Source organism: Nannospalax galili, unplaced genomic scaffold (assembly GCF_000622305.1).
Source record: "Nannospalax galili isolate Female #2095 unplaced genomic scaffold, S.galili_v1.0 scaffold770, whole genome shotgun sequence".
In the NCBI taxonomy this organism is placed as follows: domain Eukaryota; kingdom Metazoa; phylum Chordata; class Mammalia; order Rodentia; family Spalacidae; genus Nannospalax; species Nannospalax galili.
Window position 1 is genome coordinate 1,247,975 of NW_008328344.1, and position 26,842 is coordinate 1,274,816.

Genomic DNA, 26,842 nt, shown 5'->3' on the forward strand with positions numbered 1-26,842 from the left:
ATGGATAGATGATGGATGGATGGATGGATGGATGGATGGATGGGTGGATGGATGAATAGGTGGGTAGAAAAGCCCTGAAAGTCATGTCTGTGGACATCCTGTCACATGAGCTCCATGCAACAGTCATAAGAAGACTCTTTTCAGTGTTCGTCCATGTTCTGAGGAGCAATGCCCACAGTAGACTCAGGGGAAATTGGCAGTAATGCGAAATAAACCCATCATCTCTATGCTTTTCCACTGAGTGGTGTCAGGGTCAGAAGCAAAAATAAATTCCTCAGCCTCCAGCTTCTCAGTAGGAATATCTGAAGTATCTTTAATCAAACTTTAGAGGCACAAATTGCCCACAGTTCTAGAAATGCCTCCAGTTACTGTGGATTTATCAGGAAGGAGAATGAAATAAAGAAAATTTGTTTCATAGTTAAAGCCAAGGCCACTCTATCCCAGATGTACTTAAATCACTAAGCGCTTAACAGAATCTTTAACTATAAATATACTAAATTTGGTAGCAGGATAGATTAACTACAAAGGGAAATTAACACTGCCTTAGAGAACACAGATAACATATTAAACCAATGAGAACTACTTTTGAGAATTATAGTGGGGGTCAACCTAACATTTTTAAGTGGGTATGAGAGACAAGCCACACACCCCCTCTGAAATGCAAATGCATTTATGTTCTTTAAGGAAAGGAGGGAGGAACCCAGTGTTAGAGGAGGTCTTCCATTAAAAACCTTAAATGTGGCCCCAAATGACTCCTCAGGAAGTGGGTCCCGGTGACTAAGCAGTGTCATTAGACCTCCAGAAAGAAAATACACAGAACTTAGTTTTGTGATGCATGTGTGTGCAGGGTTTCATCTGTAGGTGAATGGATGCTCTCCTTCCAAAGAGGCCAGCAGGGATGATCGAGTGTGCAGGGCTCTGTCATTAGCCCTGTTTGCATTCTCCAAAGCAAACTGACAGATTCGTGATGCAGTGCGTTAAAAAAACCTCAGCGGTATCGACTGTCTGAAGCTGGTGCTTCCCTGTTAAATACAGCCTAGCTCAATTAACAGCTCTTCAATACACTATTTAATTTTTCTTTCATCTTGATCCACAGCCCAGCTCCAAATGAGGAATGTGAGGATGGATGTACTTAGAATACTGAAGCTGGTCTTTATAAATAAACCTATCACGCTTGTAATGATTTCTGTCATAACATGACAGAACACATGAAGCTCAGTGCCTGCCACTTCAGCCCGCACGCCATTGCTCCAGCACCACCCCAAAACCAAGCCTATGCTTTTCTCCTTTTGGCTTTTCCCTCATACCCCCCTTCGCCCCCCACACCCTCTCCTGGTTATCTCCCAGTGGAATCCTGCTTTTTGACAAAAGTTTCTCTTTCTTCTTTGTTCCCTAACCTATGTGACAAATCTTCAAAAAGAAGGAAATTACTATTCTGTTACTTGTGTGTAAGGTAAGGTATGCAACTTATAAATGAATTATGAGGGTCTTACCCTTGGAAAGACATGCATATTTCATCACAGATGTGATCTGCAACACTTACTCCACATACAGTATTTATTTTTATGCACGATTATTCAAAGCTTTTTAAAATCTCACAAGTTCATACTTTCATAAGCAAATCCAGTATTCTCCTTTAACCTGTAACACACAAAACAGAACACATGAAAGAATTCTCGATTGAGTCCACGTGTGCACCTTCCCTTGTTGGAAGGTGTAGTAATATTTGCAATGGACACTGGGAATCCAGTGATGTCTCAAAGGCACAGAGCTTGGTATTCAAAGCTCTCCTTGTACTTGGTGTTTGTCTAAGAACCCGTTTCAGTGTGGATCAGACACAATTCCTTGTGTTTCAACACATCTGTAAAGACAACAAACAACAGCCAAAGCTGTGGCTAGAAGTGCACAACACTGATGTGGGCTTCTGACTTCTGCTTGGTACAGGGGAGCCAGGCCGAAGTCCACAGCATTTCACATCAGGTGGCTCCAGCTGGTCCCTTTAGGCTCACTGCTGAAGTGAGATGGCCAGCACATTGACACATGGGCTTACTTCAAACTTGCCAGTTCCCTTGGCGTATCTGATGTTGGCGTTATAACTTACAACCTACTTTAAAAACTCAAGATGCACTTCCTGTGTTTCAACCCATTCACTGCTTATTCAGCATGAAAGAGAAATCACACATTTTCAAAAACAACAGAAATTAAAGCAGGGAAGAGAGCTAACTTGGTAAAGTGTTTCCTGTACAATCCTGAGGACCTGGGTCTGTTCCCCAAAACTCTGGTAGAAAAGCTAGATAAAGCGGCACGCACTTAGAGTCGCGGTACTGAGAGGGTAGAGACAGGTAGATCCCCGGGACAGCCGGCTGGTCAGCCTAGCCTAACAGGCAGGTTCCAGGCCACTCAGAGATCTTATCTCAAAACACAAAGTGGACAACTCCCGAGGAACAACACCCAAGGTTGATTCCCGCCCTCCACATGCACTCACACATGTGCACATACACCCCAGACACACAGGCACACGCACAAAAGAAGCAACATGTAGACGTGCACACACACACACACACACACACACACACACCCCATCCAAATCAGGAAGTAACAACCCTGCCCAAATTCGGAGTACTTGTACGCCTTGCTCGCCTTTGCAGCCTGACTGCTACTTACACAGCCTGGGGGAGGAGGGGGCTGAACAAAAGCTCTAAGAGACTTTTAATTGTCAGAGATAGAACACTTTGAATTTAGAGTAATTAACTACTCATTATTTCAAATAAGAACATTAATTGGTATGTTCAGAAAATCTGCAGCATTGCAAAATTTAAAATAAACATTACAAAGATATCACTTACAGCTAATCTATATTTACCATTGAAGTGAGCTTCAAACTATATTTCTTTCTATTATGCTTTTACTGGCTAGAGCACACAGTAAATGGGGTGTGCTATGCACAGCTTCCTAAACACCTAAATTTATAAAACCCAATTACATAAATTAATTAGGAATGAACGCATACATTTATGCCTTTGTTTGAAACTGCAACACATTAAACATGACAAAATTAATAAGTAGACCCTGAAAGGGAAAAAATAATGCCACGTATTCATTTTCTGTAACAGATTTTTATGAGATTTAATTTGACTTATCTAGTCCTAAGGGTCATGATTCTTAATAAACATGCGGTTTCTCAACATTTCATATATATGTAAGGGTATGTTTTTATGGTTCCTGAAGGACCCAGAATGTATAAATTCAAGAGCATTTATTTCCAGGTCTGGAGAGAGAAGGGCAAAGAATTACTCAAATGTTATTTCTGTCTCACTTCTCTCCTATGTGGTTATCAAAGACAGCTTTTTTTTGGTAATTAGAGTGATTCGCCTTCACCTAGCTTATCATAGGAAACATCCATTAAAACAAGCTTAGTCTTAGTTCCGCCAGGGAATAGAACATTGATATATGATCAAGCCAGTCAGATGAACATAGCTGAAAACAGATATAAACGCAAAAAACCAGAGCTTCCCCCCAAACACCTTTAAATATAGATTTAAAATAAAGTAACTTTATGATACTGCTCTGCAGATGACACTTTCTTGCATGGAGAATGCTACAAGAAAAATAGTCTGATTCTGGGGGGAAAAGGTGGGGAAAAAACCCTAAAAGTAAATCATGGGTCCCATCACCGCCGCCTATCATGGGGCTAAGAGGATGGCTTGCAGGAGCCTGCAGGATTCCCAGGCTCAGAAGGCAACCCGACAGGAAGCGGTCAGGTGTGAGCCCATGCTGGTGCCCTGTGGAAAGCACCCTGACGACGGTGACAACAAAGTCGGGCCTATTAACATCTATGGACACAAAGGAGGTTCCAGTCACAGACTCCAGTGGGTGAGACCACGCCCCAGGCTCCCTAACCCATTGTCCCTCCTTACTGGAGGAGTCAGAGAGTCTGTCATTGGATCGCACACAAATGCTGGCTTCCTCCTCTCACTACACAAGGCGACATGATCCCTCTTGTATGAAAGAGCCTGACGTCACCTGTACAGTACAGACCCTCATCCCTGAATGCTGAGGGACTGAGTGGTGGAGGGGCCACCTCAACAGTCCAGGCACCAAATTCAGCCAGAAGCAACTCAGCGAGCACTCACCTCAGCAACGGATGGCCTCCTTCCCCTTGTCCTCCACAGGAAGCCAAGCCCCTTCTCAAGATGTTAAAGCTCTTTGTGCTCTACGTCCAGCCCTCACCTGGCTTCCATTCTCTCCCCGCACCACAGCCACAAGGAGCAACCATCTTCCCAATCTAGGTTGGGTGCACTCTCTGAATGTGATGACCTTTTCCTTATCCTCTCTCCAGCAGCTCCTGGTAATTCCTAAAAACCTAACCCAAAACTCACCTCCCCTAGCAAACCTTTCTTGATTCCCCACACTACTAACTGAGTTAGAGAATATGCTGGCTTTCAGACAGGACCACAGGCACTTTGACCCTTCTTAAGACCCTCAAAAGATGGAGCTTAGTTTCCCATCTTTTAGTGAGGGCTAACCTCAGTGATTGTGTTTAACAAATTGATTGGGACAAAAGTAAGAGTGGGTAACTTCAAAAGTGAAACCGTACTGTGTCCCTCACCTTCCTAGCTCACCCCAGAATCACCTGTACTGGAAGAACATAACTGTGGTGTTGTGAGGCTCTATATAGAGGTCCAAACCACAGCCACGCTCGGTTACCATCTGAGGTTGGGCTTTCTCACCAAAGCCGTTCATAGCTACCTAGAAACAAAACATCTAAATTCCTGAACCACAGAAGTTCCAAGAAAGAATGACCGTTCTGTTGGGGGGATAACTTTCAGTCTGATTTATCACACAGCATTGACTAAGCAAGACACATGTCCTTCCTGAGAGCATCCACTGCACCCTGAATGCCCCCTGTGTCTCCAGGACCAGGCACAGGACCTGCCACAGGGTCAGCACTGAATTCCTTCTAAGGCCATGTGGATGAATTGACTCAAGAACAAACGGATCAACCACGAGACCCGTGGATGCCATGGTATGGTGCTGTGTGAGGACCCACACACTAACCAGGTGCTGTGGTGCACCCCTTTAATCCCAGGCCTCGGGTGGTGGAGGCAAGTGGAGCTCTGTAAGTTCCAGGTCAGCGTGGTCTGCATATCAAGTGCCAAGCTAGCCAGGGATACACAGTGAGACCCTCTCTCAAAAAACACAACAACAACAACAACAAAACAGAAGTGCTCGAGCTCTGATGTGGACATACATTTCAGGTTCTCTTGGCTTGGAGTCAGCAAACCTCCTGTGCTTCATTTTTGGAGGAAGTGCCAAGCTATTACTGAAAAGATGGTTGAGACATTTTACAGCCCTGCAGCAACACAGCATGTTCCAGTTTCTCTACATCTTCTCCAGTACTGTTCATTAGCATCCTCCTAACGGGGTGATCTTATGGTTTTATTGTGTGCATTCCCCTGGGGAAAACCAGAAACTAAAATATAACTTCTATCCTGTGAAACTAAAGAGGCACTGAAGACAATCAAAAGAATGTATATTCCACTTCTCAATCGAAGAAGTACAATTAAAACAAAAATCCGCTTTAAATCTATAGAAATGGCAAGCCTTAGGCCAGGCGTCATGGCACACACTTTTAATCCCAGCCCTCGGGAGGGAGAGACAGGCAAATCTCTGTGAGCTTAAGGCCAGCCTGATCTACATAGTGAGTTCCAGGCCAGCCAAGGCTACATAGTAAGGCCCTGTCAACAAATATAGCAAGTGTTGCCCCCCAGACCAGGCTGGCTTTGAACTTACAGAGATCTGCCTGCCTCTGCCTCCTGAGTGTTGAAACCAAAGATGTGCATGCCACCATACCAGCCTTGAGCTAATTTAAACAACTTGACCTGCAACCTAGAATCACTGAGAAAGGAGTCTCAGTTGAGGAATTCTCAGATCAGACTGGCCTGTGGGGGATTGTCTTGATTGTTAATTGAAGTAGGAAGACCCACACTGAATGTGGGTAGTGCCATTTCATGACCTGGGCCTTTTGCAGAGGACATGGGTTTGGGTCACAGACTCACACGGTGGCTAACAACCATCCTTAAGGTCAGAATCTCTGTCAAAGACCAAATATCTTGTTTGGCAAACGGATGAAAAATGGGTTTCAAATTCCTCCATATGTACTCCTGTCCATACTAGTGGGAATGCAGACACACCCCATAGTCACTGTCAGAGGGCACTGTGATTGACTAGTGATGTATGCCACAGACACAGGAAAGGTGAATTATGGTAATGTCATACTGACACTAATTAGAAAAAAGGCTAATTGATAAAATCTGTATAAGTAACTCATCTATATTACTAAGGAAAAAAAAATCAATGTCCCTATTAGTCTGAATCATCAGTTTGAAAATTCAAAGGTCCCTGTATCTCATCTTCTTAGGAAAGGTAGACACACACATCTATCAATCACACAGACTCCAAACTTCAGCATCCCTGGCTTCAACATGCAGGTCAGTCAGCCAGTTCTTCAGGATTCATGTTCTCTGACATGCCATCCCATCTGAGCCCTGTGCACAGCAGACAGCTTGGACGTGAACTAGCACTTCGGAGCCACGTCCTGTTACTTCTTTCTTGTTTCCAACACTGTCTTGGGGGAGAGGTCAGTGAGCACCTGTGGAGGCCAATGGTCAACATCAGGTGTCCCCCTCAGTCTCTCTCTACCTTGTTTTTGAGAATGGTCTCTCCCAGCTCTCTGGGATGGCCAGCAAGCTCCACGGATCTCCCTGTCTATGCTCCACCCCACCAGCACAGTGGTTAAAATGCATGCCACCACCCCTGGCTTTCATGTGGACGCCAGGAATCCAAACTCGGGTCTTTATGCTTTATGCTTACACGGCAACCCCTTTACTGACAGAGCCCCGCCCCAGCCCCTCTTTCTTCTGATTCTCTCAACATCAATTAGAGTGCTAAAAACCAAACACTTGCTCACTTATTCACCTGCTGTACTCCAGGAATTATTTCAGAAATTCAATCGAAAGGTGAAAAATACAATAAATATCTTTTCTTAGATGTGTGTGTGTGTGTGTGTGTGTGTGTGTGTGTGTGTGTGTAAACCAATAAATAGCAAATATACTGATAGTCTGGGCTAGTTTTTTAAATAGGGGTACATATTACAGAGATAGAGAATTGGGGGGGAGTACTAGTTTAGATTGGGTATAAAAATTTACTTACAAATGCATTAATTCCAACTTTCTTATACTTGAATGGAACAAAATTTCTTTCCCAATAAGACTATATGTTTCAAGTGTTAGAGGCTAAAACACATCTGGATGGGAAAATATGCCCTGTCCCCACAAAAATGAAACAGAAACACAAAGAGAAAGTTGATCTGAAAAGATTTCAATTACTAATACAATTCATGATATGACTATGACCAAGGTATAGAAGGCCTTTTAATGACTGATTTAGTTCTTGAAAACTTGATTGACTTTAGTTAGGCTCCAACAGCTTATGGCTCAATATAGACAATGCTCAGATCCACTCAATTTTAGAAACTTAACCAGCTAGATCCCTGGAAAAGGGAAGAAAACAGAGGCAGAATCAGGAGGAAACCCCTCCTTCACACCAGAAGCTTGACTATAGCACGGTTCAGGAGAACAGCACCAGGCCCAGCCAGCCTTTGAAGACAGCTATCCTAGCCAGCCTAGAAAAGAAGGTGGGGCATCAGGCTGCCCAGCACGTGCCTGGCCTGGCCTGGAGTCACCAGGTGTTATGCGGTGGGAGGGTTCTAGAAATCCTGCAAAAAAAAAAAAAAAAAAGGCGGGGGGGGGGCGCTTATTGGGGTTTTTTAGCCAGATCCCAAAGGAAGAAAGGAGCTAACAGAGGATTGGTAAATGAAGGACAAGGTCTTAAGTAGGAAGAGAAAAATATTGACTATGTCAGAAGGTGTGGGGACCTAAAGGCCCCACCTTGCATAGGTCCAAAAGGAAGTTACTGGGACGAGGCCTGGCTTGCTTTGAAAGTCTGAAGAATACTTCCGCACTGCTGAGGAGTGCATGATCAGCACATGACCATCCTTAAGATAAACCCTGGGAGGGGGGGGGAGTTCCAGGTGCCTTTATAAGCTCTGTAACACCTGCAATAAATGAGTCCCTGCTTGACTAGACTCCCTGTTGCGTCTGAGTGTCCCGGGTATTGGGGGCAGCGTGGGCTGGCGAATGGAGTGCTTACTCATCCCCAATCATCACTGCACTGGGGATCGCTGGTTTGAACCCCCGGCAAGAAGGGATGCTCAGCAAGGAGCAGGGGACCAGACCAAAGGCTACAGCAGCCTAAGAGAGGCTCAGAAACAAAAGCACAGTCTGACGGACATGACTGAGCTAGCACCACTTCTAGAAGAAGCCAAATTGTTCTGGAAAACTGTTAACACCCATTGCTCTCTTGCATATTTTTCAGCCTGACATTTAACTCATCAAACATTTCTCATTTTATGTGTTTTCTACCAACATTTTGGGCTTAGAAAACAGAATCGCCAAGTTCAAATCATTAATTCACCTTCTCACGCTACATACTTGAAGCTTAGAAACTTCTCTGTGTGATGATGATGGATTCATTTGCCTGCTCTGTAGAGAACTGTCTTTACCACACATTTAGGATCCTAGTTGAACTCCCTTCCCTACTTCAATGATCACAGAAGAAATGGACTCTGTTGCCACATTAATGGGTATACTTTAACCCTATGATAAGAACACTGTATTTGGGAGTTTCTCAATAATCCTGTCCTTTCCATCCAGGGTGAGCTAACTGGAACATAACTAAAACCCAGCAATGATCATAGTAGTTTCTGGTCCAATTTCCCTCACAAATGCTTCTGTGAATGGAGAGCTGCTATCTGTTTGGAAGCCGGGAGTCAATGTTTGCCTTTCACTCGTGGGCTTTCCTTCTGTTTGCCGTCCCCTGTGCACTGAAGCCCACACACAAATAAAAGGGGAATGAATGTTTAATTGCATGAACTGAATGTGGGAGTGCTGCCTACTTCGCAGTAGTGAATGCGCGCAGGCAGAGTGCTCCCACCTGGAGCACAGACTGCAAAGGGCAGATCCAGGATGGAAGCAGCGATGCTCAATATAAACAGACAGGACCACCCCAGGCAAAGGCCACCATGCAGGAAAATTAATCCAGTTCTAGAGACAACAGAGCTTCCCTGGGGCGCCACACATTGAGAGGGATCTCCGAGTCCATGAACTAACTATGAGCCATCACTGAGGGAGGGCAGGCCCTGTGCAGTCACCTGAGAAGCCAAGTGCCTGGAAAGGGAACACAGCAATAATGAGGGCAGTAATGAAAACTCAGGGTGAGCCACAGTGTGATGGATCTGCTAAGCACTTCTTCCATGGAATTACCGGCCCCTGCACAGCAGCCTGCCGGGCAGACAGCAACACACTTTAAATGGTGGGAAACTGAGGCTCAGAGGTCAGATACCTGGAGTGATTTTTTTTTCTCTTTTTCTGAGACATGGTCTGACTCTGTACTCAAAGCTGCCCTCAAGCTTACAGCGATCCTCCTGACGCAGCCTCCAGCTCCCTGGGATTACAGGCATGCACCACTATGCCACGCTCCTTTCTTTGGCTTCCCTGCTCATCCTCTCTCCTGCCTCCCTCTCTCCACCCTCCTCTTCCTCCCACCTTGCCTCTTTCTGTCCTTCCTCCTCTCCTTGATTTCTCGCCCTTTTGGAACTGACCACTACAACCTTTACACAAAGTCACCAACAGGCGGGGGGAGATGAAAGCAGACCCAGCTCACTCACAGCAAGTGTGCCATGAAACAGGACAGGATGAAATGAGAGGCTGGGTGGGTTCAGAAGTCTACTGTGGAGCTGGAGAGATGGCCCAGCGGCTCAAGAGCCTTTGCTACTGTTGCAGAGGACTGGAGTTCAATTCCCAGCACCCATGCTGGGCAGCTCACAACTACCTGTAACTCTAGCTCAAGGGGATCCCGTGTCCTTTTCTGGCTTCTACAGACACAGACACACACACAGACACACAGACACACAGACACACACACACAAAGTAAAAATAAATCTTTAAAACATAAATAATAAATGCCTACTGAGTGCACAGGGGCACACGATCAGTACAGGTGTTCCGTTTTTCTAGTTCTACCATAGGCTAAAGGTCTAGCCTTAGAAACTTCCTGGCCAACACACATTAACTTAGAAGAGGAGATGATAAGAAATGGATGATAAGAAATCTCCTTTGTCCTTGCCATCCCAATATATTTAAAAGGAAAATTAGGTTGTTATGTTGGCTGCCGGACTACTGGTGACATTTCTGAAGTAACTAGTCTTATGGACCCATACATAATTCTTGTTCCTACTAGGAAAAAGCTTTGTTTGCATATATTAGTGTTTTTCCTCACACCACTGATGAGCCCATCCTGGAGCCTGCTTAGTCTGTCAATGACTATTGATGGTAACGTCTAAGTACACAAATGCCATCGACTGTCAGATTCAGTCTATAACTCGGCCCAAGCAAAACTACCCAGCTGTAATTTTTGGGTGGGGGTAGGGGTGACAGGTGTAAATAAAGTATAAAAAAAGGGTCACAACAAAGAGCTCTGAAATATCAGGGAAGTGAGCCAGAGGAGACTCAGACCTGCATCCCATAGGCCTCTAGTGAACAACAGCCATAAGGGCAGCAACTGGTGGAGCCTAAGAAAGGATACCCCAGGTGAGCCTCAGGTTTCCCAGGGATTCTGAGGGTCATGTTGTTGGAGTCCTCATGGAGAAAACAGAGGCATGCTGGTCAACCCATGAGGAAGAAACATGTGCAGGAATGTCATGGCAGCTGGAAGTATTGTTCCAGTCCTTTAGAATCAATCCTCAGATAATGCGTAAGGAATCTAATTACGGTAATAGAATGGGATGCAAATGTTATTAATCATGACCATGTAGAAATGTACACAGCAGAAATTTAAGGGAAAAGGAGCCAGGGCCGGTGAGCTGGCTCAGTGGATAAAGATGCTGCCGGCCTGTGAGTTTGATCCCAGAAACCCACATAAAGAAGGAAGGAGAAAACTAACTCCTGAAGGTTGTCTTCTGCTGTGGAGCATGTCCACACACACACACACACACACACACACACACACATCATAATACACACATAATAGTAATAAATCAAATAAATTTTTAAATAAATTAGTGGCACAGTTTGGGTCATCTATACCCTCTTCTCACAAGGCAAGGGTACTATCCAGAGTACCAGGAACAGAAACAGAAACGTATATACTTGCACATATACATAGTATATATATGCATGTATGTGTGGGCATGTACCCATATACCTATATATGCCTATACATGCAAAGATATATAAAATTGGAAGTTATAAACATAATGGGAGAAAGGAAATATAACTATTGACGGTGGTATAAATAAGCTAAATCTATATCCTTAACAACAAAAGTCATTAGTTGTTACCTCAATGACTGGTAAGTGGCACTGTAAGCTCTAAGACACATGAGAAGTTGCCAGAAGTAACAAACCAGAAAATGTTGAAGCAGCAGGCCTCTGCTCAGTGCTGCAAGCCAGCACCCCAAAGCCCATGGCACAGAACCCATTCCCAGTCATGACTGCTGACTGGACACAGTGAACAGAAGTGGGGGGCTTGGAGCACAGAAGAGGTGCTCTGATTTGATCTCTTTCCCCAGAGATTACAAACACTGTGTGGAAGAGACAAGAAATGTTTGGAAGGATTTGTTTGGTTTCATTTTTCTTATCTTGCTTTATTCGCTTCCCCTAGTAGAAATCTCTGCTCAGGTTCTGGAGGGGCAGAGCTGGGAATCTGAGTGGAAGGAAACAGCTACACTGTGCAGGTAGCCTGGGCAGACCCACCGATGGCATCAATTTGAAGATGAAGGAAGCATCTTGTAGGTGCCGAAACCAAAGCACCTGCAGGGAAGGAACTCTCAGTCAACCTCTGCCGGGAACAGTGTTGACTTTCGGTTCAGAAACAATAATTTTAGGCAAGTGCAAACTTTCCTTTTCTTCATAATGACTACAAATTTGCTATTAAAAAGAGGGGGAGAGAGATGAGGAGGAGGGGGGAGGAGGAGGAGAAAGAAAAGAAGAGGAGGAGGAGGGAGGAAAAAGAGGAGAAAAAAGAGGAAGAGGAGGAGGAGAAAAATGCTTTGAAAAGAAGAGAAAGAAAAGAAGAGAAAAGGGGGCAGCTCAGTGGTAGAGTGCTTGCCTAACATGTATAAGGCCCTGGGTTCAAGTCCCAGCACTCGGGGGAAAAGTAAGCACCAGAAAAGAAAAAGTACCAGGGACAGGACGTGAGGTGACCCTGTCACCTCGCTGTGTGGTTAAGACAGATGGGTTCCATTTACAAATCTGTTTGTGCCCTCAACTCAGCAATGTGGCCTCAGGCAAGCCCCTGCCCCCCCCACACACACACAACTGCTGTGCATGTGTCCAGGCACTGCCACTAGCCTCACTGGCTAAGGGGAGACAACCCGTTCATAGGGTTATTAAAGGATTAAATCAAATGACGCCTGTACACATGTGGTGTGTGATGGAGAGTCACAGCATCCCGTCCCTTCTCCTGCCTGCTCCTTGGGACAACCACTGAGAGAACACAAGGCTCTACGCTACATGAAATTATTCAAAGATTTCCTGGAAGGAGAGGACAAATGTCCACAGTGACATTATTAAGGTCGGGCTCAAACAAACACCGAATCAGAAGAAAAACAGCTTAAAATGGCTTCAGTGTTTTCACTGGGAGAAAAAATTGCAAAATATGAACATCAGTTGTTAATCAGCGAATTGGAACAAAGTATCCTAAGTACATTGCCCTTGTTGTGCTCATTCACTGATGCCATCACACCAAAGCTGCAGTCACACTGAAGTTGGCTGTAATGTCAGGTGTACGAGAGTCAGGTGGCTTTGCAGTCAGGTAGCTCTGAATCTGGGTCTTGACTCTGCCACCCGTGAGCTGTGTGACCCTGGCTGAGTTTCTTTCCTTTTTGTTTGTTTTTTGGTTTTTTCTTTTTGTTTGTTTTTTGGTTTTTTCTTTTTGTTTGTTTTTTGAGACAGCGTCTCCCTGTAGCCCCAGCTGGCCTGGAACTCACTACGTTGACCAGGCTGGCCTTTAACACACAGAGATCCACCTGCTTCTGCCTCCAAAGTGTTGGGGTAAAAGATGTGTGTCATTACACATGGCTGGCTGTTTCTTAATGTCCCTACCCTCATCTGCTTTTGCAAAAAGTCAATGGTGGCAGAGGCTCTGTCACAATTTGAATAGGCAATGTCCCCCAGCCTCATGTGTTTGAACATCAGCTGGGGACACCCTCTTGGGAGGCTGTGAACTTTGGGAGTGAGAGGCATGGCCGACAGAGGTTGGTCACCTGGGGTGGTGGACCTTGGAGGGTTAGAACCCAGCTCTGCTTTTGGTCCCATCTCTGCTTCCTGATGTATGGGATTCGAGAAGACACCATTGCAAACTCCCACCACCACATACTGATCCACTTCACCTACCTGCTGTGCCACCCACCCCATGCCATGATGGACCAAACCCTATGAACTGTGAGCCAAAATAAACCTCTCCTCCCTTAAGTTGCTTCCTTCAGGTATTCTGTCACAGATTGAACCACAGAGGTCAAGGGCCTGATGTAATTCTGGGAGAACCCAAAACTCACATGAACTGTCGTTATGTGCAATGCACTATTACCTCTTCCTTGTGGTTCAAACTGTGCCAGAGAATAATATTCTGTTACTGGAAAGACTACAGTATGAGCCATGGACATCAGAATTGTCTTTAGATCCCACTTACAACGCTCAAGACAGGCAGTGGTTAAGTCCGGGGGTTGATAAAACTGCCTGGTGGATGTTCCAGTGACTTTTGTCCAAAATGATCAGAAAGCACATTAAATCATTAGCAGAAACTTTGCTCCTGCTGATTTTACAATGCAGGCAATGAAATTCGTTGCAGAAGCAAAATAGGGCCAATAATATAATTACGGTGCTCTGCCTATGCAGTCAGAGCTAATGCTATTATTTGACATTGCAAGGCTGTGCTTTCCCCCAGAGTGTCGGTGGAGACAAGGTTCGCCCTAATTGGTTCCAATGCACAGCCTCCCTACCACCATCTTTCCTCAGGACCAGTAATGTTAATTTCCACACGACTGTAAATAGTATTTGCAAACAATACAAACACGGTGATAAGAGGCTAGGTGGGTAATTAATGTGGGTACAAAGTAGCTTATTTGCATTTTTATTTAAAAACCGGCCTTCTTTAAAAAGCAGCTCAGATTTCTCGCTGCAAAGGAAGCCTTGGTTAAAGAGCACAGCAGTAATTACTCTCTTTAGGGGTTCTTTTATATGTCCTTCAGGGAATTAGAATGAAAAGATAAGCAGAATTATGAGAGAATCATGTAAAGCAAGAAATGTACTATAAACACTTAGTAGTATACTTACCAGAAGGTGGGCATACCTTTTTCTTTAATGGAATATTTTAACCAGCAAACAATATATTTGGTTTCACTGTAGATGTGGTTAAAGGGTACAGTTAAACTCTGTTTTGTTGTCTTCAAGGGTGTATTATTTAAAGGCCTCAGATGTCCTCACGTAAATTCCGTGTGATCATGTCTGGCTGGTAAGAGAGAGGTTTAGCTTCGACCACTGGGAAGGGCACCTATGGGTGCTCTTCTCTAGTAAGAGGAAGCCGGGACTCTGAAGTGATCATCCCCTATGTCCTGTCTTAGCCGATACCTTGCATTTTGAGGGCCAAGAAACAGGAAGTGAGAAAACCAATTTGGAGCAGAAATCAGTCTTCCTCACTTCTCTTCCAGTTTATTTCGTTTAGTATTTTGTGACAAGGTCTCATGTCGCCCAGGCTCACTTTGAGCTTACATAGCTCTGAACAGCCTTGAACTTCTTTCTTGGTCCTCCTGCCTCTGCCCCTCAAGAGCTGGGATATCAGGTGTGTGCTTGTCCCATGTCTGGCTTCTCTCTATATCTTTTTTTAAAATATACTTTTTTAATTTTTTTAATTTTTATTATATGTTTATGAGCGTATTGCTGCATGTATTTAAGTACATCCATGTCATGCAATGCCCACAGAGGTCAGAGAGGGCGTTGGATTCCCTGGAACTAGAGTTACAGACAGTTGTTAGCTGCCATGTGGATGCTGTGAATCGAACCCAGGTCCTCTACAAGGGCAGCTTCTACAAGTGCTCTTAACCACTGAGCCATCTTTCCAGCCCCTTCTCTCTATATCTTAATATGTGGAAATTTCTGGAAGGTGTCTATGGTGTCAGAACACATAGTAGTTGAGATACCTGATATCATTCAGAGGTCATTTAATGATCACTTGCCAGTAGTAGGTGAGCCAGGAGCCAAGTCACAGAAGGCAAAGTCACAGCTCCATCCCTTGAGAACGTCATAATTTGAGTGGTAGGACTGTCCCACAGGGGTACCTATCAGGCCTAGGAAAGGGGCAGGTTCCTGTAGTGCTGCAGACTGGAAGAGTCTCACACAAGATACAATACTCAAGCTGACTCTCCAGAAGATGTAAACGAAGGGTCTGAACACTTGTGGGGTGGGCCACGCACAAGGATCTGCCAGACAGGGCCATGGCCCTGGGCCATGGAATAGCTTGGGGTGACTGGAGAAGCACACCGGGGCAAGCCCAATGGGACCCTGGTGAGCAAAAGGCTCACAAGAAGCAAAGTCAGCTGCTGGCCAGGCCACAGATGCATTAAACCATCCTTCAAGGAATATGTACTGTGAGCGGGCTGTTGTGGGAAACTGAACCCCATCAGAACTCAAGGATGGGAGGAAACCTCAGTGGTTGTGTGCTTGGCTAGCATGCATGAGGCCCTGGGTTGCCAGCACCACAAAATCAGAACTCAGTTCACATCCAACTGGGGACAGAGAGTCAAAAGAGAAACAGCACACAAAAGAAAACCAAATAAAACGTCAACAGGTTTTAAGTACAGATTAAAAAGGAAAGAGTAGAGATTTGAAGAGTTCAGGAGGGAGGAAAGTGGTGGTGAAGCCAGGCAGGGGTAGAAGAGGCAGGGATGGGGATCACCCCGCCCCGAAGGAAGCAAGAGCTACTCAGGCCCAGCAATCATTGCGTTCTCTTCTAATATTTGTAAGAGAAGTCAGAACTTTAGTCATCTTGAGTGAAATCTTGTGTTTTAACTCAATATCAAAGAAAAAAACAACAGAAAGGAAACAAAAAGTTGTTAAAGGGGTTCTAACCAACCTGTCCACAGAGCATCAGTGGAGCAAAGCTCCCTGAACCAAAAAAGACACTAGTATTTTGTTCAACAGATTAAATGGGAATTTTAAAAAAAGTATGTCTTTACTCTCATTCACCCAACTCTTCAAAAATTCAGAGAAACAAACGAAACCCCCAAATTCGTGCTGGCTAGGCCTGCCTCTCTACTGGGACGCATCTAAGAAGGAACATCCATATGGTGCAGCTACCTTTTCCCTCCAGTCCCACCGTCCTTCCAACACCCAGAGGCAGTTCTCATGGAAGTCTTGTGACACTGCAACTATCTAGGACCAGACCTACCAAAGACCAGCTCCTTGGCATTGTTTGGAAAATATTCACCCGGTTAAATTTATTTATGCATTAGATAGAATTCAGATATGGTAATGATGTTTTAAATATGATTTCCAAACACTTGAAAGAAGCAGAAAAGCAATGAAGTGGAAGCAAAGGATAATAAGTTTATGACAGTCAAGTAAATATATCCAGAAAACTGGGTCATTTATACCAGAGCTACAGTCTTTCCCGTTAAAATATGCAAACGACTGTATGAAAAATGGTTTGTGATTTTAAAGAAATACAGCAGTACAAATGTCAGCGTGAGAGAACTCAATAACACTTAATGAAACTTTGGATTTCAAATTAATTACTGATTGACTAAAGCATCCGAGGAGAAAACAGCCTCGATTAGAGGAGCTAGGATGGGCTATAAATCTGGATGGCTCTTTCGAGGACTCTGGGCTGGTATTTCCTGCTTGGGTCTAAGGCTAGGCTAATGGGGTGATGGGTGTCTGTGAAGGCCACTGATCGGATAACCAGACATCAGATCCGTGCAGTTTCCTGACTTGGCTGTGCCTTCTGTCGTTTTCTTCTTAATTATTTTTCAGTAATATTTAACTTGCATTTGTGATTTTAACTGCTTATAGGAGCTTGAAATAAAAAGTTAGAAAAATCTGAGGCGTGATGTTTTATTAAAAAGATAAATACAATAAAACCTGCATTTGGGCACATTTTTGGTCAGTGGAACTCAGTGCTGCCAGTCACTGCACCCACCCTACCTCTCTACCAGGCTTCACAGAGACAAAATGTAACCTCCCAAAATGGAGCCTTGCATTCTGCTGATGGTGGTCTTGACCGTGAGTTCTGATACAAACACATCAGTGTCTAAACCGAAGGCCCTTCCGACTTTTGCCCTCAGAAGTCCCTAGTCACGTCTCTAGCGGCTCAAGTTTTGGAATGGCAGGAGGAGCTGGGCCCAAAAAAGCCTAGCTAATTAGACTGTGGAGCCACAGACAGCTCTCAGCGTCTGAGGAAACAAGCACACGTTCCTGTAAGCCCTGGAGAGGCTGGAGCTGCTTGTTACTGTAGCAAGCGCTGATTGATATGGCATCATTGCAAGTTAAAAGGGAAGATTTTTACAAAATAATGCCACAGCTTTGTCTGTCACATAAGCTAAAAACTCAAAACACTCAATGAGAATAGCACCAGACCTACAGAAAGTAAAGTCTGGGGTACTTTTATGGTTACTGTTACAAAGTGGACAAATGAGATACTGTATCAACCACTAATTGCAGCAGGTTTCAAAGTAAGGAAGAGTCAGCAGTTACAGCATCAAGAAGCCAGGTTACACCTGCTTAGGAGGCACTAGCCTGGATCCAAGGGTTTTGTAGGCCCCCATGTCTTTCCCCGACAAGTCGGAGATAGTGGCCCTCCTTTTTCTTCCTCTTTCAGGTATGAGGAAATACAAACACCAAGAGGTTAACTAACTTGCTCCAAAGAAGAACTGTCCTTCCTTATATGATTCTAGGTCATACTTTATCAAATTTTAATATTCTCTGTGTGCCACACTTTCACTATAACCAAAACAGATTAATTAAAAAGTAGTCCAAGAACAGGCATTTCATCACTCAGGAAAAGTACTCACTCTTATGATCAAACATCCTATAAATTCTGAAACCCATTCTAATAATCATTGCAATTCATTTTCCATATAGAGGCAGTGCCTCTCTCTCTGCAATGCTGTTCTCAAATCCCCACTCAGATAAGAATTTCTTCCAAGGATCAAGAACTTGCCTTGCTCTAAATCCCCACCCAAACCCTTCCCCATGTGGGAAATCTATGTTAATTCCACCAAACTACAGCTATCAAACAGCAACCATGTATAGGAGTTTAAAAGGAAGGACTGAAATTCATAAAAAAAGAATTAACATATTCACAAGGGATGCCCTATTTGCTATGTACAAAACAGGTATGGAAGGTTCTAAAATGCAATCTCCTAAAATGTTAGGACCATATTATGACAGTTTACAAGCACACTGTCCTAAGCCCAAATAAATACATCAGAAATGCCCAGCGATGTGGTTTTCTATCAGCTGGTATCTCTTCTTCTGCTTGAAGGATAATCCCCACACTGCTGGGTCCAACTCCATGGTCCACAGGGCGCAAGGTGGGGTCGCATCCCAGCCTGCCCTAGTTCACCAGGGCATGTTTCCCCCTGGAGGAGCAGTGGGCCCCTGGGGGACAAGGCACCTTTCACACTTCTCACAATGGTGCCGTGTGGCTCAAAGCCCTGGTCTTAAAATATTCCATGTGATCTGTGATGGGTGATGATTCAGTGGGTCGACCTAGGTGCCTAATCCAGACCTCATCACCAGGGCTGGAGAGGGAGCCTGTAAAAGTAAATTCTACTACACAGTTCCACTTTAAAATGCAATGGGGAATAAATAGGCAATCTTAAAGCTAGCAATCCCATGTAGTATATGCACTTTTAAAACCAGAGGTGCCAGACCCAAGTAAAGACCCCAGAGAAAGCCAGGTGCTGATCAGAGTCTGACATCCTGGGCCCCAAATAAACAGCATTAAATGTATTTTGGAAGGACAATATAAAGTGCACTCAAGTAAGACAAACCTGTGCCACAGATGGCACTCTCTCCAGCACTCTCTACCCATTATCAGCCATGGGTACAACTCTATGAAGTATTGATGTCATCTCAAAGATTAATCACCTGGCTCTGGTTGCACATCCACTTAGAAACTGACCTGGGATTCAAACCAAATGGCTTCAACTCCAGGATTCAGTGCGCTTTCCCTGTCATGCCAGTGTGACTGCAGTCAGCCTTTGAAAGGACGCAGGACCCGAGCCAACCCATTCTAAATGGGCCTGGCTCCCTAGCCTCCTATATGTGAGCAACGAAAGAGGCCAGAATGGATATGGGCACTGGCTAAGCTGGGGTAGGAGGGAGACACTGAGAATGAGAGAGCCCACTAGGCACCCCTGTGCAGACCCAAGAGTCAAAAGTGTAGCACGCTGGACCAGCTTCACTGCACATAACAGAAACCCGGTTCACATCGCTTGAACCGAAAGGGCATTCATGAGTTGGTTAGACAGCAAGGGAAGGATTAAATACAGCCAAAGAAACTCCCTGGCTCAGCTCACCCTCACCAATCTAACTCCACCTCGCTAGTGTCCCGTATGTACATCCTTGCAGCGCCCTGGCCCACAGAAAAGAGAATGCGTTTCTCCACTGACTACGGAGGGCCTGGTCAGATTGACCCATGTGCTAACCTAACAATGACCACCTCCAAGGAGGGTATGTTGAACCATAATTGGCCCAAACCAGTTCATGCAAAACATCCCCAAACCCTTCATTCCCATAGTCCCCAAGATGCAGCCGTTAAAAACAAGAGTGGATAAGGGTGCTGACACCGGCTGGCACAGTGGGAGGACCAGGTGGGAAGCAAGCTCCGAAGAAAGGAGACGAGGAGTTCGGTGTTATGACATCAACAGCCCCTGGCTGCCAGCGAACGACTGCACCCCTTCTCTTCCTCAAACAAGTAACATGAGGGCGGTTACTCCAGTTTTACAAAGATACCTGGACTTCCATGCCCTTCATGAACTTGAACCAATAAGACAAAGGTGGAGACAGGAATCTCTGTACTATGTCACCAGTATACAAGTGGTGATCAAGAGCGGACCCGCTGGGATGGGGCACCTGGGACGCTACCACCACGGCCAAGGTGAGCCGAGGCCTGCTAATGTGCCACATCTAGCACTTTCTCATGCCACCTCTGTAACCAATATCTTCCTGGTCCTAAGAAGGCAGGTTGCTTCTGTTTCTGGCTTGACTCAGCCCCAAACATGCATCCTGCAGCACCATCTCCCAGATGAATGGCTTCCTCTCAGACACAGCCGGGATCAAACAGCAGTATCAACAGGAAACTCAGGCTGCCTGGTGCTGACCTTCTCTCTACCTGCCCTCCACAATTTTGCTTTCCAGCCCCTGCAACCTATGATCCCCAGTGACTCCCCTCCTCCCCACCCCCTTTAATAGCACATAGTACAATCTAATCTGATACCATATTTATTCATTTCTTACATCAGCAAACATAGGATCAAAGCAGGAGGTAGTACGCTTTGTCAAAGGGAGGTTCATCTTTGCTAGTGGTCCCAAGAAAAATTCCCACCTGTTCTTCAAAAAAGCATGTTCTGTGCCCCCAATACCAACAGAGTCTTAACACCTATGGATCTGTCCATAATCTTACCTCAGCCAGTGATTTTCTAGCCTGCACTCTCATAACAGCATGTGCCTTTGTGTCTAGACTCCACAAAGTATAGCTTGCTGTCATTCATTTCTAATACCAACTTCCAAACTTTCAGATTATGGGCTTACTATTTAAATAAAACTCTATTACTGCTAATCGTACCCTCAACCCCTCCCCCCATCCCACAAGTCTAGGTACGCAAACCATTCGACCTCCAGACATGAACACATCTCTCCATTGTGATCACTTTAACTGCATTGATTTAACAGACACTGGCAGGTACTAAATTCTATGGAAAGCAGTAGTTGGAAACCCACAGAAGATGCCATTTAATCAAGTGAATAAGCAACTGAACACTCCCAGGTTCTCATAACCCTACTGAGGAATCACAATGAAAGTACTGATGTTATATTAATTAAATTCTTGGAATGCATCCATAATGCTTAATGGAAATGAATGTTAGGAGGTTACGGAGCTTGGAAAACACCAATCACATCACCTAAATCCCAAGAACCCCTCCTCCACCGTGTCTGCCAAGGGATCTGCTTAATGCAATCACTGTTATCATTTTTTAAAAAAGAAGACTTGGAAGGGGTGGGAAATGGAGGCAGTAAAAACAGAAATTCACCCAGCTTTGGCACATTGTTTTGTTTGGTGACTTCGTTCTACATGATTCATTACGGATTCTCGTTTCTTTCCATCTAGAGGCAGAAAGCTAATTGAGACTGAAAAGGGCCCATTCATCCATTCACTCACTCCACAGGAATGAAGAATGAAAGTATCCACCCACTGAACACTTTAGGTGTTTTCGTTACACTTACACAACAACCAGGCAGATAAAAGCCAAGCTTATAACACCACCTCAGTGCCTGATCCACACTAAATAATGGATGCCTGAATACCAAGACAACAATTACTATGACAGCATCATTATCAGGCTCTTTAACTTGCACCTGTTGAAACTGAGGCTCAAAGAAATTGAAGTCTTTTGTCTGTCTTCACCCAGCCCAGAACGTGCCTCTTGCAATCCATCCCCAGTTCAGCTGCTTCCTCTGAGCCAGAGCTGCTCAGTTTTATGTTTGGAAACAACTCTTTTCCATTTGACTGATCTTTTGAAGATTTCCAGAATCACAACAGATCCTAAAGAAAGGATTCCAGGGGCTGGAAAGATGATTCAGCAGTTAAGAGCACTGACTCTTAGCCAGGGGACCCAACACCCTCTTCTGACCTCTGCATGACACAGGTGAGCTTACACGCATGCAGGCAATATACTCATACACATAAAATAAAATTAATCAATGAAAAAAACTTTAAAAGGAAAGAAAGAATTCTAAGGAAAATAAGCCCTGCAGACAGTATTCTGTTCTTCAGAGGGGGAGGAAAAGGGAAACATGCTACACTTCCATGTGACGTGTGGGAGTGGTGCTGGAGCACTCTTGTCCAACAGTTTTATTAGTAGTAGTGTTTGTGTAAGGTGGGGGGAGTGTACACATGCCACAGGGAACCTATAGGGATCAACAGTCATCCTGTGGGAGTCAGTTCCCTCCTTCCACTATATGGGTCCCAGGGATTGAACTCAAGTAGTCAGGCTTGGTGGCAATGCCTTTACAGGCTAAGCCATCTCTCTAGGCCCTTGTGTCTAAGAACCTTTTCAGTGTGTGTCTTTTTTTTTTTTTTTTTTTTTTTTTTTTTTTTTTTAAAAGTCCTTTGATGCAACCTTTGTAAGAACCTGTTTCAGGTACCTGAGAAAAAAAAAACCTGTAGCCCCAGCTGGCCTAGAACACGCTATGGAGACCAGCCTAGCCTCGATCTCACAGAGATCCAACGGTCGCTGCCTACCAAGTGCTGGCACTAAAAGGCCTATGCCACCACATCCAGCTGTCTAAGAACTTTGAAAGAAAAAAGGTCACGTGTATATAGCAGGATGTTATAAAGAGATGTGGGAGGCAGAGGCTGGAGAGATGGCTCAGTAGTTAAGAGTACTGGTTGCTCTTGCAGAATACCCAGGTTCAAACCCCAGCACTCACATGACAGCTAACGACGGTCCATAACTCCAGTTCCAGGGGAATACAACACGCTCTTCTGACCTCCACAGGCACTGCATGACATGGATGCACTTATATACATTCAGGGAATACATTTGTACACATAAAATTAAACAAATAAATATATTTTTTTAAAAGAGAGAGATGTGGGAAGACAGACAACGTCACAGGTAGTGCTCGGGTCCCTGTTTAGCCTGGGGATGATGAAGATACAATAAAATGTAGGAAGAACTGTCCTCTGCCTTAAAGACAAAAGTTGAATGTGAGTCTTGGTACATTAAACTTGGCATCAAGAAAGACCTGACACTTGCTGGTCAGCTAGTTTGGCCAAATCAGTAAACTCTGGGTTTGCTGAAAGACCATTTCTCAAAAAATAAGGTAAACAGCGAGCGAGGAAAGCACCCAACATTCACACGCTCACATGTGTACACACACACACAGTAATACACAATCAGAATACCAACTAAAGAACTAAAGAAAGGCTTGGTGACCGTGGAAGGCCGTCCTTGGCCACACCCTAATCATCCAGCCATTTGCCTCTGTCTGTATACACACGGTGGGAGGGCATTACATACGCCTTGAACTTGGAACTGCCAAGGGGGATGTGAGCCATGATGACAGGTGTCACGTCTGACGCTGTAACAAGGGCAAGCATGCCTCTTCCTTACCTACACAGCACCACATGGGCTGCACACTCCACCATGCAGAGCCACTCCAACACCGAAGGATACACATGCAGCCCAAATAAGGAAGAAACCTTGGTGGCTCTGAGCCCCGGAGAGTCTGAGGTTGTTTGTTGTTATGTCCTGACCTAGCCTGTCCAGAAACGTAGCTCAGATGTTGGTTGCCTGCGTGTGAATTCACCTATCCCATCCGGGGTATCTCTCTGAATATGAGAGCTTATCGCATCTGCTGTACAACCCAGGCTTGGTTTTATAGTGGTTTCATTGCCAACCATAAAAACTGGAACAGTGGAGCTGTATAAACAAACCAAACAGTGTTTTTACTGTAAAACATGAATGTAATATAAATATTTGTCTTTGCCTTCTCTCGGCAACTGTAATGAGGGCAAAAAATTCATGCCATATGTTTATAGTACAGGGGGTAAAAACAAATCTCAACAATTCATCCATGTGGGTACAGGCCACACTGTTTAATATTTTTAATCCATCCGTTGTCCTTTGCATATAAATCCTTTGTGAATCATGAACGCTTGCGACCGTCAGTTACTAAATTCAGTTATTTCTATAGCAGGCTCCTGGCTGAGGAGAGTGTGAACGTGGTGATAATGAGGCCCATTTCTCAGCCAGGATGAAAAAGGGCTACTCAACCCTTGCCTAGACCAGTCTGGCTCACAGACCAGAATATGAAACCACTTCCAGGAAGACCTACCCTACCTGGAGCTGCATGCAGGTGCTGCTGAGCACTGGGATCCTGACGGCTCCTATCCGTCCATCCTTAAACCACAGATGGAGAAGCACTGAGCATGCTAAGTGCATCCAGCCTGTTAGGACCTTCTGATACGGTAGAAGGGAAGGAATGTCATCACTAGGAAGGTCTGTGCCAAGTGCTGGATCCAGCTTTGCACGCAGAGATCGACGGGGGATGTTTTCATTTCAGAGCGGTGATTGAGCCCTTGATGTGAAGTTGCTGAAGCCTGCCCAGAGTGTTTGTGCAGGCTTTTAGGATGCAAGCCGGAAGGCGCAGAGAACGATTCAATTTTCTCCGAATTGGCTCACAGACCAGAGGTTTGTGGAGGCTGTCACCATCCTGCAAAATCCAATAGCACAGCGAGGAAGCTTTGCTTTGAACATGAAGCCAATCTACCCAGAGAATGCAGTGTCTGGCACTGAAGCCCACCCTGCTGAGGCAAAAAGGCTGCTGATGGGAAGAGGAGATGCAGTATGTGCAGGGCATGGAGAGGTGATAAGCAGGGGCTTCAGCACAGTAAGCTGGCACTGCTGTCCCAGTGACAAGCATCCTATGTGATACAAGCATCCTATGTGATTCCACAGCAAGAGGAAAGGTTCACTGTGGACCATGATGAATGGGATCACTACACAGCTAAGGGAGAGCAGAGGCAGGGTTACGGCCTACACTGGTTAGATTCAAAATCTCTATAGAGTTTGGAGGGATTTTTTTGAGACAGAGTCTCCCTGTAGACCCAGCTGACCTTGAACTTACTATGTAGACCAGGCTGGCTTCACCCTGTCTCCAGGATGCTGGGATTAATGCCATGCGCCACCTCGCCAAGCTCAAATCTCTGTTCTCAACCACTAACCAGCCTATTAATATCAATCAACCAGGCTCGGTAGTGTATGTGTATAATCCCAGCACTGGGGAGGTGGAGGCAGGACAATCAGGAGTTCAAGGCCAGTCTGGGCTACATGACTCGAAGCCCTTATCCAAGTATCACTAAACTTGGGCCCTAACCAGACCTCACCCACCCCTGCCTACCTGTGCGCACACACACAGACACATAGACACACACACACACACGCACACACACACACACAAACAAACACACATAAATAGACTGTCACGCTGTAGGTGTGATTATTCATTTACATGTCTGTCGTCACACTCAGACTCCACGAGGGCAAGGACAGTGTCACGTGTATGCATTCTCAGAATCCAATAGTATGCCTGCATAGAATAAAGAATGGATAACTGTTTGTTGACTAAATAAGGAGTTCATTGGACGAATGATCAATATACAATGTGATCAATGCTATGATCGATATATAACTTAAAAACCCAGTGCTAAAAGGGACAGGCAAGTAAAAGAGGGATTTTCAGGGATGTAAAAAGGGAAATGGGAGGGGTCACAGAAGGGGTAGATATGATCAAAGTATATTATATGCAAGTATGGAAATGTCCTAATGAAACCCATTACAGTTTTTAATTAATATATGCTAATTAAAATTTAAATAAATGAAACCAAAACCCAGAGTGGAAGCTGCTTGGAGGCAGGAACCTCTGCTTCTCCAGTACTTCCCACAGACTAGTGCATAGCAAAGCACCTTATTCAGAGGAGTGGGTGACAAGTACTTGCTTAAGAGAAGGAGGAAAGAAAGGAGAAGTGCAGGGAGGTGGACTTGAGCAGAGACTCACAGGATGCAGGGACACGTGGTGCATGGACAAGCTAGCTGAGGTCCTTTCAGGTGGGGTAAACACTGTGCCAAACTGTGCTGAGATGGGGAGGTTGCGGGGCACAGTGGGTCTGACATGTAGAACACGGAGTCGAAAAGATGGATGTGAGCCTGGTCAGGTGCACGGGGACATTCCACACAAGAGTCACAAGTGGGTTTTCCCCGAGTGTGTGTGTGTGTGTGTTTTGCAGGTATGTGTGTATGTGCTCACATGTGCACTTGTGTGCAAGTGTGGATGGAGGAAAGCTTGGTTGTCATTTCTCAGGTTCTGTCCACTTTCATTGTGAGACAGGGTCTCTCCCTGGCCTGGAATCCACAATTCATCTAGGCTGTTTAGCCAGTGAGCCCCAGAGACCCATCCAGCTCCACCTCCCAGGGGCTGGGATTACAAGTGTGTACCATTTTTTAACATGGGTTCTGGGTGGTGTCAAACTTGGGTCCTCATGCTTACAAGGCAAGAACGTCACTGCCTGAGCCATGTCCTGAGCCCCTTTTCTTCTCATCTTTGCTGGCACAATTCTAAGTGTTCAAATACCATTCTCAGGACTTTGTGAGCAAGACTTGAGTTAATGTTAACAAGAACCTGCGATTCAAGAAGTACTGTTGGCATGCCCATGTTGTAAGGACGAGGGGAGGACAGGAAGAGACACAAAGTGAAGGTTTCCAGGTCCCCTCAGTGGTAAAAATAAGGCTGGGACTGAGGCAGACCTCATCCTTGGACTTTTGCTGAAATCCAGAGAACATACTTTGTAGTTCAATCCTTTGAGACTGGTAAAGTCAGGGAGGTTGTGCAGCTCACACACACACACACATACACACACACACACACACACACACACACACA

The 26,842-nt window shown here is 45.0% G+C and overlaps 1 protein-coding gene across 6 annotated transcripts in view; it reads right to left on the minus strand.

Moving 5' to 3' along the window:
• Wwox (WW domain containing oxidoreductase) overlaps positions 1-26,842 on the minus strand; it is a 1,076,697-nt gene that overhangs the window by 973,494 nt on the left and 76,361 nt on the right. Inside the window, exon 6 of one of the 6 annotated variants that reach the window (XM_029560113.1) lies at positions 1,544-1,641. The exons of the other annotated variants lie outside the window; for them this stretch is intronic. Within the exon in view, the coding sequence (XP_029415973.1) occupies positions 1,612-1,641 (30 nt within the window). The 3' untranslated portion in view covers positions 1,544-1,611. Of the gene's footprint in view, positions 1-1,543; positions 1,642-26,842 lie in introns of those variants that run through there. 6 annotated transcript variants of the gene reach the window in all.